General features: G+C 36.4%; 1 protein-coding gene and 1 long non-coding RNA gene across 10 annotated transcripts in view; one reads left to right on the plus strand and one right to left on the minus strand.

Moving 5' to 3' along the window:
- The window catches only part of TCF12 (transcription factor 12), a 361,796-nt gene that overhangs the window by 108,247 nt on the left and 235,596 nt on the right, over window positions 1-17,953 (minus strand). For all 8 annotated transcript variants that reach the window (XM_077748014.1, XM_077748032.1, XM_077748056.1 and 5 more), the window contains one exon: window positions 2,009-2,073. In XM_077748014.1, coding sequence (XP_077604140.1) covers window positions 2,009-2,073 — 65 coding nt within the window. The remainder of the gene's footprint in view (window positions 1-2,008; window positions 2,074-17,953) is intronic.
- On the plus strand, window positions 4,185-16,428 carry LOC144218886 (uncharacterized). Of its 2 annotated transcripts, XR_013331281.1 has the most exons (3): window positions 4,185-4,244; window positions 8,047-8,213; window positions 16,354-16,428. It is a non-coding gene; the product is annotated as an uncharacterized LOC144218886 (long non-coding RNA). The 2 variants fall into 2 exon arrangements; XR_013331282.1 differs by lacking the exons at window positions 4,185-4,244; window positions 8,047-8,213 and adding an exon at window positions 12,517-12,682.

Consider the following 17,953-nt stretch of genomic DNA (forward strand, 5'->3'; position numbering starts at 1 on the left):
TCATGGCCTGACCTGATACCAAGAATCAGATGCTCAACTGACTGAGCCACCCAGGCACCCCAAATATGATGTTTTAATTCAATGCCTGGCTCAGTACAGTTCTCAGTAAATGGTAGCAACTGTTATTACAATGTTATGCATCTAGGTTTAAAATAAATATTTTTCTGATATGAGAATTAAATCTGGTGCTGTATACCTGAAACTAATATATCACTGTATGTTAACTATACAGGAATTAAAATAAAAATAGAAAATGTGAAAAAAAAGGAATTAAATCTGGTATAAACGTATTAATCTTTGGAAAAACTGTTAAGATCGATCAATGCAAAATAGAATTATATAAATAGAGCTTACTACTGATCGTAACTAAATAGCACTACCTTTGCGAAGGGAGTTTAAAAAATGTAAGTGGAAACTCATTAGTATAAACATTAACTGATTTATTAGATGCAGCCGTAGTTTCAAAGAGCTAAGAATAATTTTTTTACCTCAGGTTTTGTAATAGTGTTAACATTAGACCAGTGGCTCTCAAACCTTTTGGTCTCTTAAGAATAATATTAAGGATTCAAAATAGCATTTTAAAGTTTATCTCAGGAATACAAGGATGATTTAACATACCAAAGAAAATCAATGCAAGTCACCATATTATAATAAGTCTCCTAGCTGGCTTAGCCACTACTGGGCACTGTTTCAACTCATTCTCTGCTCTAGCATTTATTTACCAATGTGCATGCTTACATGCATGCTCCCTCCTCACACACACACTTTCCAATCTATACACAGAGATTAGTGAGGATAAAGGGGGAAAGAATCACTGGAGCTATGAGTTATCAGCCTGCAATGGGGTTGTGCTAAGGATTTTCTCTCACTTCCCAAAGCCAAGTGAGAACTCCAAGAGATTTAATAAGGTATATTTCAAGGAACAGCAATAATGACCTTTTCTGATGGGATGGTGAAGATAACGACTTGAATAAATAATACAAAATTTAAATAGCAATTGTTTTGTCGGTTATTTGAATGGAAACATTGTTAAATGTGCATTTATTTTACAAAATGCTTTCACAAGTACATGGAATTTAACCTTCAGGGAAGCAAAATGCTAACTGTTTCTCAAATGAGGAAATCAGTGCAGACATGGGATTTAAGGTTAAATGACCTTAAATCTTAGGACCATAGGTCAGTAACTTGTAAAGATGGGATTTCAACCTAGGTCTTTTGACTCCAAATGGCAAAATTATAGGATATGTATTGAATAGAATAGTATTGTTAGAATGAGAGTTAAAATTGGTTTATATGCCCATGTCTGAAATTAGGGTGGACCTCATGAAAAGCATATAAATAGCAGAAAAAAAATTTCATACATTCTTCATTCTTCCTTTCTTTTTTTTTTCTTTTAAGCCTGATTCTGATGGGAATCTACAGGTAAATTGAGTATTCAGGATTCTTTCTAAAGATATGGGCAGGGGGTGGGGAGTGGGAAGCAGAGAAGATGGCCATTAGTAAAAATGCAATATTCTAAAGAAATATGGAAGAGTTGAAACAACATTTCCAAGTCAAAGAAACTTTTGGAAGCTTAAAGAAGTGGTTAGAGTGTAGGAATGAAATGAAAATACTCAGAGCATTAATAAGTTTAACATTACAGGACAGTAAAGCTACACAGAGCAAATGTAGGTTCTTCATGTAATAATGTAATATCTCAGCTACTCTGTTCTTTTTATGAGGAAATATGCAAAAGTCATTTTCAGAAATGGTAAGCATTTTGGAAAGGGATAGGAAGATAACTGTTGCTTTGCTACCAGTTAAAATGGAGGTGAGTTATGAAAATCTCTGATGATAGAGGAAGTCTAGTGAACTGGGGAAGAGAAACCATTTTTAGCAGAGGGAGAAGATAATAGGTTTAGTTACTAAAATTTTACCACATTTAGTTACAAATTAAAGGCACAAATAATAGTGAAATAAACTGGACAAATTTCTACCTCCTCTATACTTTTGTATTTATTAAACTTACTTGACAGCCTGGTAATCCGGTGTCTCTGCTGTACAGGGAAAATGAACCTCTCTCTGACGTTTTTCCTATAAAATAAAGAATATAACTATATACAAAAATCCTCACTTACTGACAATCAATCCAACTTGTAGATCATTTGTAGTAATTATATTGTGATTTGGAAGTACAGAGAACAAATGAGAAACAAGACAAAATCCAACAAATAAAATTTAAAAAGCTTATTATCATTCCAGTTTAACAAATTCAGACTTTCATAAAATAGCATGCATTTTATTACTTTCTGCTGTGAAACACTAAAAAATATTCAACAGAATGGAAAAGAATAGACATCTATATAGCCAACAGTGTGATCCATGTACTTGGTAGCAAGAATAACGTTTTCCCACATTCGTTTCACAGTGAACATTTCTCCATCTCCTCTTCCCTCTTTCTCAGAAATTATAATAGCGTAGATACAGTTCACATCTTAACTGAGACCCCAAGGTCATCATCAAAAGGTTAGTAAATATGATTGCCATGCATATTTCAAAACTATTAATATATATTAATGTACTCAAACAATATGTTATTGTTTGTATTTAAAACATTTATTTTGTGTGGTGTGTATGTTTAATACATTTAAGTAGATGATAGGATTATACAGTATCTATTCCTTTTGAAACTTGCTTTTCCATGCAGTATTATGCTTTTAAGATACATGCAGATAATAGACACCTAGTTTATTCATTTTTACTGCTATAAAATGTCCTGTATTATACAAACAATACCACAGTTGATCTATTCCCTTACTGAGAAAGAGATTTAGTGTATTTTTTGTTATCAGGACAAACAGTGAAGCAAACAGCCTTGCAGAGAAGTTCTTATTTATTCACTTTTCAATACACCAGAGTTTATGTTAAGTAAATTTACGAATATTATAGATTTTAACTAAACAGTCTCTCACAGACATATTGCTTAAATAGACTTCTATAAGGGGGTACCTGGGTGGCTCAATTAAGCATTTGACTGGCTCAGGACATGACCAAGAGGTCTGTGGGTTCAAGCTCTGCACTGGGGTCTGCAGTTTGATGTTAATATCAAAGATGGAGACACAAACAATGACAATGGCAGAGCTAATTCTTTTTCTCCATTCCAAAGTAAAATCAGTAACAATATAACTAAATCTGACCAGTTTTCCAAAATTTTTGAAATTACTAAGGTTAGCAGTGCCTGGGTGGCTCAGTCAGTTAGACATCTGATTTTGGCTCAGGTCATAATCTCACAGTTCATGAGTTCAAGCCCCATATCAGGCTCTCTGTTGTCAGCAGGCAGAGCCTGCTTGGGATCCTCTGTCTCCTCTCTCTGCCCCTCCCCCACTTGTACCCTCTCTTTCCCAACTAAATTACTGAGGCTATATGAACTTCCTCATAATTGTATAGAGTTACTACCTTGTCATTATATAAAAATGTATAGTTTATTAATTTTAACACTCCACACATAGATGGTATGCTCAAAATTACTTACTGATATGGTGCACATAATTAAAAACACCTTTAAGGCATATATACTAATATGATTATTTTCATTCCCGTATAAATGCCACACAGGCCAAATGATGTAAAATCATACAACTCTAAATTTTGTATGTACTGACCTGTTAGATACACAAAATAATCCTTGTAATAACAAAGCTAGTTACTAGAAAATACTGTAATAACTCAGAGTATAATTTCAGAGCCTATTAGGACTCTGTAGTACATGTCTTAACGGACTAAGCCACCCAGGTGCCCCTGTAGCACATGTATTAAAAAGCACTTACTGGCTATTAGTGATGAAGCACATATTTCAGGTGAAGTAATGCTAACACATAAAAATGCAGATTTATGAGAAAAGGTTAATTAATGCTGTCTATTTGCCTCACAGTCTCACCATAAAGCAATATGTTCTATATAAACTGATTTAATTTGCAAAATATACATATGGAATAAAAAGGAAAAACACTGTGAACTCTCTGAGGATCGATCCTTTACAAGCAAGACTGCTTGTAAGAGTCCAGAAGATATATGGGGGTTTTGGATTCTGCTCTTCTATTCTTGGAATCTGACCTTATGAAATCACAAAACGATTGTACTTTTGCAATTGTGACACACACACCATTCCTGTGCCTCATCATAATGGATCAGAAACCCTGCTGGACCAAGAACATGGCAGGGATTGAAGGGGAATGCCAACTCAGAATGACTGGCAGATCACAGAGGTAAAATAAAGAACAGCACACATTTTTGGTTTGGAGGTATTGCTTTATTAATCAAATAAACACATTTATTAGATAATAAAAATCATTCTCAGTATATACCATTTTTAAAAAAGTTTACTTATTTTGAGAAAGGGAGAGAAACCACAGGCAGGGTAGAGGCAGAGAGAGATAGAGAATCCCAAGCAGGCTTCACACTGTCAGCAAGGAGCCCAATGTAGAGCTTGAACTAACAAACTGTGAGATCATGACCTGAGCTGAAACCAACTGAGCCACCTAGGCACCCCAAGAAAATACTGCTTTTAAAAACAAATATCATATGTTTGCATGTATAGGAGGATTAGGAGGAACTTGATGGAGGAACAAGGGGGAGAAGGGCGGAAATGGTGGGGGAAGGGGAGAGAGGCAAACCATGAGAGACTCTTGAATGCTGACAAAAACTGAGGACTGATGGATGTGGGGGGGCGGGGGGGCTGGGCATGGAGGAGGGCACTTTGGGGATGAGCACTGAGTGTTATGTGGAAACTAATTTGACAATAAACTATTTGTAAAAAAAAATAAATTTATAACTCAAACAAAACAAAACAAATTATGTACCATATACTTGGCAGAACAGAACTGGGAGACTATATTAACATTTTATTTATTTTTTAATGTTTATTTTTGAGAGAGTGCAAGTGGGGGAGGGGCAGAAAAAGGGGGACAGAGGATCTGAAGTAGGCTCTGCACTGACAGGCTGACAGCAGTGAGCCCAATGTGAACTTATGTGTGATCATGACCTGAGCTGAAGCTCAAAGGACTGAGCCACCCAGGTAACCCGACTATGTTAACATTTTAAACAAATATCATAGAGTTAAAAATAAATAAAAGGCTGTGCTTGTCTTTTACCACAATATACCACCACCTGATTACTGATTACTGGCTGAAATACTGAATAGGCCTTTTCTACCTTGCAAATTCCTCTTCCTGAAATACTATTTTAACAGCTAATAAAGACTTAAAGCTAAACAACAAGGTAAGGTCTGCTATACTTTTACTTTCAAAAGTACTAGATTTTCCCCCAACTGTTGGGAAGAAAAGGAAACAAAGTAAGAGATTAATATTAGCTCTGTTTTTAATAAAGTACAGTTTTCAAGTATAATTTTAATTATCTGTGTGGAGGCTGCCTGTTATATTATTTAAGAATATGTAAGTTTTTAAACCTACTTTCCTGTGCCTATTAAAATTTCCAAACTTCTTCCTTTCACAAGGATATTAAAATTAGAGAGAATGAAAACTAATTTAACATAGGCTAAAAACATTACAGAGAAAAAGTTTCTTCTGAGATGGAAAGCTGATAGCTTGTTTTTTTAAAAAAAAGTTTTTAATATTTGTTTTTGAGAGACAGAGCACAAGCAGGAGAGGAGCGAGCAGACACACACACACACACACACACACACACAGAATCTGAAGCAGGTTCTATACTCTGAGCTGTCAGTATAGAGCCTGATGTGGGGCTCGAACTCACAAACTGAGATCATGACCTGAGCTGAAGACAGACGCCTAACCAACTGAGCCATCCACATGCCCCAGCTGATAGCTGGTTTTTAAAATGATACTTAACCAATTCAAATGAGATTTTGAAATGTAAATACATTTTTATTTCACCTTTCATTTATTAGGAGCTAATTATTTCTAAGAGACTTAGAAATTTGGTTATGCTTGAAACAGAATAATACATACTCTAGGCCTGAGATTTAGAAGACATTCATCTTTAATTCTTTCAAAATTACTTTTTATAAGAACTATTTTCATGAATTAAAATTAATCTCTAAGTCTATTTTATCTCAGGTGTCTGAAAAATAACAACTTTTGGATACTGTTTTATAGTTTTCTGCTAAATATATATGAAAGCTGTATGTAGATAATGTTAATATACATCAACTGAACACAGCTGAAAACCTGTTAGTAAGTGAACATGTATCTAATTTCCATTGAATGGTGAGGGATCTGTACATCAGATCAGCTAAAAACCTGGATGTCAGTCTAGAAAGGAGAGGATTTGAAAGATGTTCAGTTACTGTACTTTTTATATTTGTAGAACTATCATGCTAAGATTGAATCAAAATTACACTATCTGCTCCCAGTGAAGAGACCAGAACAAAGGATAAAATTAAAAACATGCATTATTTTACCCTGTTGTAAGGAATACCTCTCAGGATACAGAATTTCCAATAGTAAAATTACTACTGTGCAGAAAATTATATAATATTCCTGGAGTTCTTACTAGTAAAGAGGTTAATGGAACAATTGGCTCTTTTATTGTTAGTGTATTTATTAATGCAGTGGAAGATTTAAGAGACACTTTTGGCAACCAAGTTACTACGAGTAAATCACAGTGAGTTTATGTTTACTGGATACTTGGGTATTTTATAATGAAATGGCCATTCAAATATTTTATCTACTTTTTTCCTATTGGTTTGTCATTTACTTGTTGATTTGTAGGAGTTCCTCATGTACTTTTGAAACAAGATCTTTTACTGTCTTGTAAATATTTTTTTCCTTTTTTTAAAATATAGTTTATTGTCAAGTTGGTTTCCATATAACACCCAGTGCTCATCCCAACAAGTGCCCTCCTCAATGTCCATGACCCATTTTTCCCTCTCCACGACTCCCCATTAACCCTCAGTTTGTTCTCAGTATTTAAGAGTCTCTCATGGTTTGCCTCCCTCCCTCTCTGTTGACTATTTTCCCCCCTTCTCCTCCCCTATGGTCCTCTGTTAAGTTTCTCCTGATCCACATGAGTGAAAACATACGGTATCTGTCTTTCTCTGCCTGACTTATTTCACTTAGCATAATACCCTCGAGTTCCATCCATGTTGCTACACATGGCTAGATTTCATTGTTTCTCACTGCCATGTAGTATTCCATTGTATAGATGAACCACATCTTCTTGATCTGTTTGTCAGTTGATAGACACTTAGGCTCTTTCCATGTTTTGGCGATTGTGGAGAGTGCTGCTATGAACACTGGGGTACATGTGCTCCTATGCATCAGCACTCCTGTATCCCTTGGGTAAATTCCTAGCAGTGCTATTGCTGGGTCATAGGGGAGTTCTACTGTTAATTTTTTGAGGAACCTCCACACTGTTTTCCAGAGGGGCTGTACCAGTTTACATTCCCACCAACAGTGTAAGAGGGTGCCCGTTTTTCCACATCCTCGCCAGCATCTATGGTCTCCTGATTTGTTCATTTTAGCCACTATGACCGGCATGAGGTGGTAGGTACATATCTTCTGTAGACTGCCTTTTCATTCTCTTAATGGTGTCTTTGTATAAACAAACATTCATTTTAACATAAGCTAATTTGTCCATTTTTTATGTACTCTTTAAAAAAATCTCTGCCTATTCCAAGGTCACAAATCTATTTTTATTTTTTCTATGCTTTCTTCTAAACGCTTTACTGTTTTTTTTTTTTTTTACAAATAGTTTATTGTCAAGTTAGTTTTCATATAACACCCAGTGCTCATCCCCCCAAGNTGGGTCATAGGGGAGTTCTACTGTTAATTTTTTGAGGAACCTACACACTGTTTTCCAGAGAAGCTGCACCAGTTTACATTCCCACCAACAGTGTAGGAGGGTGCCCATTTCTCCACATCCTTGCCAGCATCTACAGTTCTCTGATTTGCTCATTTTAGTCACTCTGACTGGCGTGAGGAGGTATCTCAGTGTGGTTTTACTGTTTATCTTTTACACTTAAACCTGAATTTGGTTTTTGTATATGTTGGTGGAGGTGGGGGGTTGTCAAGGTACATGTTTTTTCCACAGAGATATCCAACTGGCTTCAGAACTGTTAACTGAAAAGATGATTTACATCTTAAAAGTATCATCGCTGCTTGTAGGGGAACAAATGGAAGCAGGGAAACCAATTAGAACACTACTGAAATAATCCAGATGAAAGCTAACGGTGGCTTTAGTTCTTCCAACTCACTGAGGTAGGTACTATTAAGTCCCTATTTCACTAATGAGGAGAAATAATTTGCCCAAGGCCACAGAATTACTAAGAAGTCAAAATAACCAGAATACAGGGCTATCTGACCCCAAATTCTTTTTTTTTTTTTAATATTTTATTTATTTCTAGGAGAGAGAGAGACAGCATGAGCAGAGGAGGGTCAGAGAGAGAGGCAGTCACAGACTGAAACAGGCTCCAGGCTCCGAGCTGGCAGTCAGCACAGAGCCCGACGCGGGGCTCGAACCCACGAACCGCGAGACCATGACCCAAGCGAAAGTCGGACGCTTAACCGACTAAGCCACCCAGGCGCCCCTATCTGACCCCAAATTCTTAAAAACATACTATACTGCACTGTTTTCCAGTGGAGGTTTAGGACACGATTCCCAGATTCAGCTCATATATATACATATTTGGTGGGGCTCAAATATAGCATAGGAATTTTTAGCTTTCTATTTAGCTTTCTACGCAGCCTCTACCCATAAAATGATTTGGCACTATCTATTCATGCTGAAAGAGAGACTGATGACAAATCATCCCCAATATGATTGGCAGCAAAACCGAACTACTCCAATGATTGGTTTTGGATGCAGAACATGGTAACCTATGCTGGTTTCAATCACAAGTAACTGCTATTCTTTTCAGTTCTCACAAAGGGCACATGTTAATATTTTTCTTACTTGAAATACTGGTTAGAAAAATATCTATTCTGATCTCATTTCATTTTTCTGGGTCTCAGTTTCCTAGTCTGTAAAATGAACAAGTTGGACAAGATCAGAGGGTGTGTAACAGCATCTTGAGAGGCTGGGGCTAATGCAGGGATTTGTTTTTGTGTATGTATTTAAAACAATGAAAAAAACTTAATTGCTGTGGCAACCATGAAAATGGACCTTGCAAAACTCCTACTTCAGGGAATGTGACTGAGGGATCCAGCTGCTATCCTCTGAAATTATTCCTTCTGCACTGAGTCCCATTTGCTTCCACCAACATGCTTTGACAGAGTATATGGGGGGAAAAAAGCACAGTTCTTCCCAGGGGACATACATTCCTATGTTGACCAACTTTGGCTCAAGAACTCCCTGGCTGCTTTGCTGAACTCTCCTTAGGGTGCACAGCAGTTGAGAATTCTTCCACTCTTCTTCAATCTCAAAGTCACAGATTATAATAGTAGGTAAGGTGACAGGAACCAACATTTGCTGACTAGCTATTATGTGTAAGGCACTGTGAAAGATGCTTTACTTACATTGTTGGTACCACTGCTAGTTGTATTCTTCTTTCTACTAGAAATTCTCCTAATACCAAGGAGTGATTGAAGGAAGCTGGTAACAGGTGTGAGATATGACAGTAAAATTGCAAGATCTCAATCTACTGGCTATAGAAACCTTTGCGGTAATACCCTCCTGGCCCATATGCTCTATTCCTACCAATTGAAAATAACATTCTTATGAAGAAATGGCCAGAAACAAAGATATTACAGAAGATATAACTGGCTCAGCATTTATTTCTGAAGCAGTCCAGCAAATACCTGAAAACTAATGTTCAGTAATTTTAATGAATAGACACTATTTAAGAACTGATGTTCAGTAATTTTAATGAATAGACACTATTTAAGAAAAAATTATTGACTTCATGAGTTAACAGAACAAATCAGAACAGTTTCCCGGTTTTGTCTAAAAGCCAGTATTATTTCAATGTTCATTTTTGTAAGGCATACTGAATTGCATTCATAAATTCAAATTCACCCCATGAGCTATATTTTAAGTGGGCAGCATTAGACTGGTTTTTATTAAAAGATAAAGGCTTAAGCTAGAAAAAGAATCCTTGGATGTTTTAAACTAGAATATTCTAAAACATATAAATCATGAAAACTTTTCCAGATTTAGTTTTCAGAGGAACAAGGTGAAATCCCTACTTAGGCCAATCTAAATATCTGGGCATAAATCTATATATGATCACAGTTTTGTGAGCAGACTGTCTTCCTCCCCACTTAGGTATCTTTGAAAAAATCATTATTTACCTAACCTTTTTGCTAATGGAGAAGCTTTTCCTCTTCTTTGTAGATGAACACTACCACAAACACCATTTCAGTCACACCAACCACTTGGAGAAAATAAAAACACACTATCCTACAAGGTGGGGAAATCCATAATGCCATTTGGTATACAGCAGAGCAGAGATCTAGGATTCTGGTTACTGGATTCATCTCTTGGCTCTTGCTTCTCTCACACTGAGTGAACTAAGCAAGTTACAAGTCATTTAACATCAATGCCTCCACTCATTCTTTTAGGAAAATCAACTCAGTAACATGTACCTCACACAGGCCTGCACAGTTTAATTAATGCTTATAAAGTACTTGGAAATTCTTATCTGAAAGAACCTAGGCCAATGCTAACTATTGGTATTATTGACTTCATCAGGGTAGCAATCATCTCAAATTTACACACAAAAAATCTAGAAAGGATCTCAAACTAACATATTATTTTTTTAAAGAAAAGGAAAGAGAGAGAAAGGCTTTTAACATAAATGCCTATTTTCTTCACAACCATTTGTTTAAGTATTATTGGCTAACATTTGTGCCAAGCACGCTGCTGGCTACATTGAAGATACTTTAAATATCTAGTGCCAACAAGCACAGCTGCCGGACTCTCTCTGCCCTCCTCTTGTTCACTCCATGCCAAATTACTCACGCAGCTATGAATGATGAGGCAGCAACATAGGAAAGTGCCAAGTGTGAGTGAGATTAGTGATAAACCAGAGGATCCCTATAGAGGTCAGTGATTAGCAAGTTTCCACTGTAATCACTTTTCTAACCCAGCCTCTATCTCATCACTTATTTGTACAAACTTTCTGTGACAGGCATCAGAACTGTAAGCAGCTTCCTAATCAATAATTCCTGCAGAACTGCTAAGGAACCAATAAAGTATCTCACTATCTTTGATAAGAGCATACAGTTAGACCTGGGTAATTTGAATAGGCTTTAGAAATAGAAATGATTTCTTCAGAGTAAAACCTGAAATGAAGTAGACCAGGATGCAAATATTCACCAGGCCAGCTATTTTTTCCCATGTTCTCTACTCCCTCCCTAAAATCAGATTCATACATTAAATATAGACACACAAGGATGAGATGGTTTACATAAAATAGTCTGTTTGCCTTTCAGCCATAGAATGCCCAGAGTGAACATTAAGATGCAGAATTCAATGAGGAAGTGTGGCTGATAGGTAGATTAGATATTAGGAATGAATAGAGTAGAAAAAGACTGTGATCAATTTTAGTCATTTATCAAAACTTTCTGAACCATTTTATGGTTCACTTTTGCCACATATGGAATACATAACAAAGTATTCATCATAGGTGACTCAAAATCTAAACTCCCCTACTCTGAGACATTTTAGTTAATACTTATATTTTCTAAACTGTCCCTGAACACATATTTACATTCGTATTGCATTGTTGCTTTTCCTTAGGTTCAGAATTTAAGTGTTTTCTCACTTAAAGTCTCCATACTTCCCTAACTCCATGTTTAGAATTTAGAAAACAAACATGTCTTAATTTTATAGCAAGCCAAAATATTACAGAACTAGGAATTTACCTCTTCATATTTGGCTGCATTTCAGGATAAAATATGATGAATGCATATTCTTTAAAAATAATCAAGCATCTTTTGTATCTTAATTTTTACCCCATTCTTAAATAAAAAAAGATGTGAAATTATTTATTTGAGGTTTTACAACTTTCTAGGGACTAAACAGCCAATTTTTCAACACCTTAGGTTTAGTCCACACCTCTTTTCTCAAAATAAAGAAAATCAGGTAAAACTCATATCAACAAATAATTTGGCTAGGGAAAGAGAGGGGGGGCATATTTTCAAAATTGGCTTGGTAATCACACTTCCTGCTGACATACCGTTTCCACCAAATCCTTTTATATAGGTGTTCTCTCAGAAATTTCTTGTATCATATCATGATAAATAGAACATTAAGCTCATTGTTAATTCCTGCGATTTTCTCACAACTTTCTGTATTTTGGCTATTTAATTTAAATCATGACCTTACCAGACAAGGTCAATGTCTAAGTCTGTTTTTTATGGCACTTGGGGACCAGAAGGCAGATGCCACTTGTTCAGGGAACACTGGTCTGGAATTCTAGACTTGTTTTGTTTGCATGCCAAGGACAGATTCTACTCTAAAGTTCTATCTATGGCATACAGCCACATGGAGACAGAGACAGTATAAGAAAACTGTGCTTCAAAACAGTAGATAATAAATGATTGTTATTTAGCTGGTTTCCCCTGACAGCAAGAACTGGAATAGAAAGAAAGGAACTAATCAATGGAACTGCTACCATTCACCAACTATCTGGTCAGAAACAGATTTAGTAAAATGAAACAAGCATGGAAATGAAGAGTCAGAGGGTCTATTCCTGTCTCTGCTATGAAGTAGCTGTCTGAAACAGGTAAGTTGTTAAATCTCCCCAAGCCTCAGTTTCTTCACCTGGAGAATGGGGTGGAGTAGAGCAAATTTGGTTTGGGTGATCTCTTTCTGTTATAATATCCCATAAATTGGCATGCCCATCTATTTTGCTATTAATCAAGTACTCTGCTTCTGACAGAATGTAGATCTGTGCATTCCTACCAGTAGGAGGAGGAGGAAGATAAACTGCTAAAAAATATACAGATTTTTGCAGAATGGGTAAATTCAACAACACAAGAAACAACAGGTGTTGGTGAGGATGTGAAGAAAGGGAAACCCTCTTGCACTGTTGGTGGGAATGCAAACTGGTACAGCCACTGTGGAAAACAGTATGGAGGTTCCTAAAAAAGTTAGAAATAGAACTACCCTACAATCCAGCAATCGCATTACTGGGTATTTACCCAAAGGATACAAAATTAATAACTCAAAAGGATATGTGCACCTCAATGTTTATAGCAGCACTATCTATAGTAGCAAAATATGGAAACAGTCCAAATGTCCAAAGGTTGATGAATGGATAAAGAAGATGTGGTGTATATATACAATGGAATCCTACTCAGCCATTAAAAAGCATGAAAGCTTGCCATTTGTGACAACAGGGATAGAGCTAAAGAGTATTATGCTAAGCAAAATAAGCCAGTCAGAGAAAGACAAACACCATAGGATTTCACTCACGTGGAATTTAAGAAACAAAACAAATGAGCAAAGAGGGGAAAGGAGAGAGGCAAACCAAGAAACAGACTCTAAACCACAGAGAACAAACTGAGAGATGATTACCAGAAGGGACGGGGTGGGGGATGGGAGGGATAAGTTAAACAGGGGATGGGGATAAAGGAGTTCACTTGTGATGAGCACCAGGTGATGTATGCAAGTTTTAATCACTATATTGTACACATGAAACCAGTAATATTACACTGTATGTTAACTAGAATTTTAAAAAAACTTTACAAAGGGATTTTTGGGATGATGATGATGTGCAGTTACAAAAATGAAGTGTATAAGCAGTTTATCATACATTTGTTTAATACACTGAGATATTTTACTGTGAATATGGTATGTTGAGTATGATACACTAAAGTCAGTATACTTAAGGTTACCAAGACTTTATTTTATTTAGATTAAGAAAAGCTCTAAACGTTAATAAAATTTCTCACTGGAGCTCAACACCGTCCACCTATAGAATGCAGAAAGGTCAGAACTTTGCACACCACAGAAAATATACAGATACAGAGCAACAGAAAGGAGATAATTCTATTTTGTTGTAACAGATGAGAGAATGTCCAAACGAGAGTCTTAAATCCCTTCTGTGGCCTGCTAAGATTTAAATATGATTCTTGCTACCTAATAGGCACCGAGGGCAAAATATGAGACCTTCAATTTTCCTTTCTTCTTTTTTGAAAATGTTTATTTACTTTAAGAGAGAAACAGAGAGAGAATATTCCAAGTAGGGGATTTGAAGCGGGGCTCGATCTCATGAATCATGAGATCATGACCTCAGCTAGAATCAAGAGTTGGATGCTTAACTGACAGAGCCACCTAGGTTTTCACTGAGTGACCTCCAGTACTGCATGCAATTTACTGCCATCCTACCTTTGCAATGTGAAAACAGGCAAAGGCTGGCCTCAAGTGCTCAATGAGTTATAATCCAAAATTCATTTGTGAGTCAGGCATAAATCAAAATAAATATTTTATATACCAACTCACTATAAATGGCTATACAAATCAATCTTAAGTCATAGTACATCTATGTGAAATAACTGTGGAAGGGAGGAATGAAGGAAGAAACCAAAGACTAAAGTAAGAAAAGAAAAAATTATAATAAAATTAGGGTGTAGGCACGGGGAAGTTATTATAAACAGAGACTCTGGATGTAGAGTGGGTTTAAATTACCACTCTGAAGTAATACTGGCTTTCAGACAAATAGTATTTTATTTTGTATTTTAATGAAGTCATTGAAATAGATTTTTCTCTAACCTCACTGTCCTTTAGTTGCCGCAAGTTTGAAATGGGATAGTAACAGTTTCACTTCACTAGTTTTTTTGTGAGGATAGAATGTATTGACAAATAAAGTGCTTAGAAAAAATGAAAAACACAAGGTAAGGCCTAATTAGATATTAGTTATTATTTTTAAATAGAGAAAAAAAAGAAAGAAAGATTCCAGGGAAATAATTTAAAGGAAGTTTTGGATACTTTAAAAGGTTTGAGAATTCTTTATGTTTTCCTTTCATTAAATTTCATTTTCAAAGGCTGATGGCCTCACTCTTCCTTTAGCATTAATAGATAGAGTGGATCTATCTCTACCAGTATTTGTACACTTAGCCACAAATAATTTTCTGTTCACAATTGAAATAAAAAGAAAAACTTACCAAAGAAAGCATGTATGACATGGAAAAGGTTGTAAGGGATCTGAAGAGATTTGAAAGTATAAAAGATAAAGTAAAATGAATTTTAACAGAGTTACAGATTTTTTAACAAAGTGGGAACAGAATAGATAGGCTCGGTGTAATCCTTAACCTGCTCATTCTCTTTTTCCCAGAGGCTGGGGAAAATGGGTATAGGAGACTACTTTGGGTCTGATGGTTCTAAGCTACTGGATTCAATATAGCTTGGCTATTGTTTGAAGTTCATGGGGGAAGTAGGAGCAGGACATCTTTACTAGGTAAAAAGGTGTTATACAGCATTAGTGTGTAAACAGAGGTTATGATGTTCACTATGTAAATGTTTTCATTAAAACTAAAAAGGTTTTTTTAAATCTCTTGTTACTGTGTGTGCTTCATTTTGACAATTTATACTTAATGCAATTATTGGTTCTGGATTTAAACCTACCATTTTGTTAGATGTTATGTTTTCTATTTGGCTCATCTGTTATTTCTTTTTCAGCCTGCTTTTGAATTGAGTACTCCATTTAGTCTTTCCCCATGGCTTTTATTAGTGTTTGCCCTCAATTTACAAAATCTATCTTTAACTAATATGATCTACCTTTAAGTAATTATGTAACAGTGTAAGAATCTTTCAATAGTATGCTTCCACTATCCTTCCCTCCATCCTCTGGGTTAACATTGTCACACAGTTTACTTTTACATATTTATATACCCTACATACAGTGTTACTATTTTTGCTCAAACTTAATTATTTTATAGTGTGATTGAAAATAAGGAAATATGGGCCTTCTGGGTGGGTCTCCAGTAGTTGAGCATCTAACTCTTGATTTTGGCTCAGGTCATGATCCCAGGATCACAGCACTGACCCCTGCATGGGGCTCTGTGCTGAGCACGGAGCCTGCTTTAGATTCATTCTCTACCCTCCCCTCCCCCCACTTACTCGCTCTCTCTTTAAAAAAAAAAAAAAGAAAAAAAGGAAAAATAGGGGGCCTGGGTGGCTCAGTTGGTTGAGCATCTGACTTTGGCTCAGGTCATGATCTCATGGTTTGTGAGTTCAAGGCCTGCACTGCGCTTTATGCTGACAACTCAGAGCCTGGAGCCTGCTTCAGATTCTGTGTATCCCTCTCTCTCTGACCCTCCCTCGCTCATTCTCTCTCTCAAAAATAAACAAAAACATTAAAAAAAACAAAAATTAAGTTTAAAAATAAGGAAATGTGTCTTTTCTACTTACTTTCATTTTTACCAATTCTGAAGCTCTCCTCTCTTTTTATAGATGAGCAGTTGGCATACTATGAACCAAAGATGGCCTGCTTCCTGTTTTTGTAAATAAAGTTTTACAGGAACATAACCACATCCATTTATTTATATATCATCTATCGCTGCTTTGGGGTTATAATGGTGGAGATGAGTAGTTGTGACAAAGACTCTCTGACCTACAGAGAGTTTCTGGTCCTTTACAGAAAAATTCTGCTGACTCCTGATGCACATCCAAGTTTGTGTAGAGTGTCATATTTTCTCTGCCTAAAGAATTCTATTTTAATTACTGTACCTCAAAGACTGCTGGGGATGGATTTTCTCAGCTTTTTGTGCATTTGAAAAAGACTCTGCCCTCATTTAAAAGTGTACTTTCAATAAATATATAATTCTTGGTTGACAGTTTTTTCTTTTTTTAAAGTAATCTCTATACCCAACATGACCCCAAGGATGAAGAGCTGCATACTTCAGTGACTGAACCTGCCAGGTGCCCCAGTTCTTAAAATTTTAATAAATAATACTTAAGAGATGTTACTCTATCCTCTTCTTTTTTTAAATGTTTTTATTTAAAACATTTTTAAATATGAGAGAGAGAGAGCAAGAGAGACAGCATGAGCAGGGGAGGGTCAGAGACAGGGAGATACAGAACCTGAAACCGGCTCCAGGCTCTGAGCTAGCTGTCAGCACAGAGCCCAATGTGGGCTTGAACCCACGAACCGTGAGATCTTGACCTGAGCCGAAGTCAGACGCTTAACCGACTGAGCCACCCAGGCGCCCCAACTCTATCCTCTTCTTGCTTGCAAAGTTTTTAATGAGGTGTCTGCTGTAGTTTATTTTTATTGCTCACTATACATGTGTTTCTCTGCCTCTGGCTGCTTTCAAGATTTTCTCTTTATTGCTGGTTTTCAGCACTTTGAATATGATTATTCTAGACATGTGTGTTTTGTTTTCTTTTTTTAAATATTTTTTTATTTATTTCTAGGATAGAGAGAGACAGTGTGAGCAGGGGAGGGTCAGAGAGAGAGGGAGTCACAGACTCTGAAACAGGCTCCAGGCTCTGAGCTGGCAGTCAGCACAGAGCCCGATGCGGGGCTCGAACCCACGAACCGCAAGATCATGACCTAAGCGAAAGTCGGACGCTTAACCGACTAAGCCACCCAGGGGCCCCTGTGTGTTTTGTTTTCTAAATCCTGGATCTATTAATTTTCTCTCTCTCTATTTGAGACTTCAATCACAGGTATAAAAGACTGTCATTGTCCCATACTTTGTCTTTTATCACTTTGTGTTTCAGTTGGGTTTACTGATTTCTTCTGCAACTATGTTGTCTACTGATGATCCTGAAGGAATTCTTCACCTTAATATGTCTTTTACTTCTAGTATTTCAATTAAACTTTTATTATTTCCATTTATCTGCTAAAAATCCTGGTTTGTGCATGCTGTATACCTTTTCCACCAGATCCCAGAGTTACTTCAAAATCCTTGTCTCATAGTTCCAATGTGCATCACCTCTCAGTCTGGTTTTGCTGATTATTTTGCCTCTTGACCTCTTTTCACTTTGCTTATATGCAAATCTTGTAATTTTGACTGAATGTAAGACCACTGTGTATAGAAGAGCAGAG

Source organism: Crocuta crocuta, unplaced genomic scaffold, assembly GCF_008692635.1.
Source record: "Crocuta crocuta isolate KB4526 unplaced genomic scaffold, BGI_CrCroc_1.0 scaffold130, whole genome shotgun sequence".
In the NCBI taxonomy this organism is placed as follows: domain Eukaryota; kingdom Metazoa; phylum Chordata; class Mammalia; order Carnivora; family Hyaenidae; genus Crocuta; species Crocuta crocuta.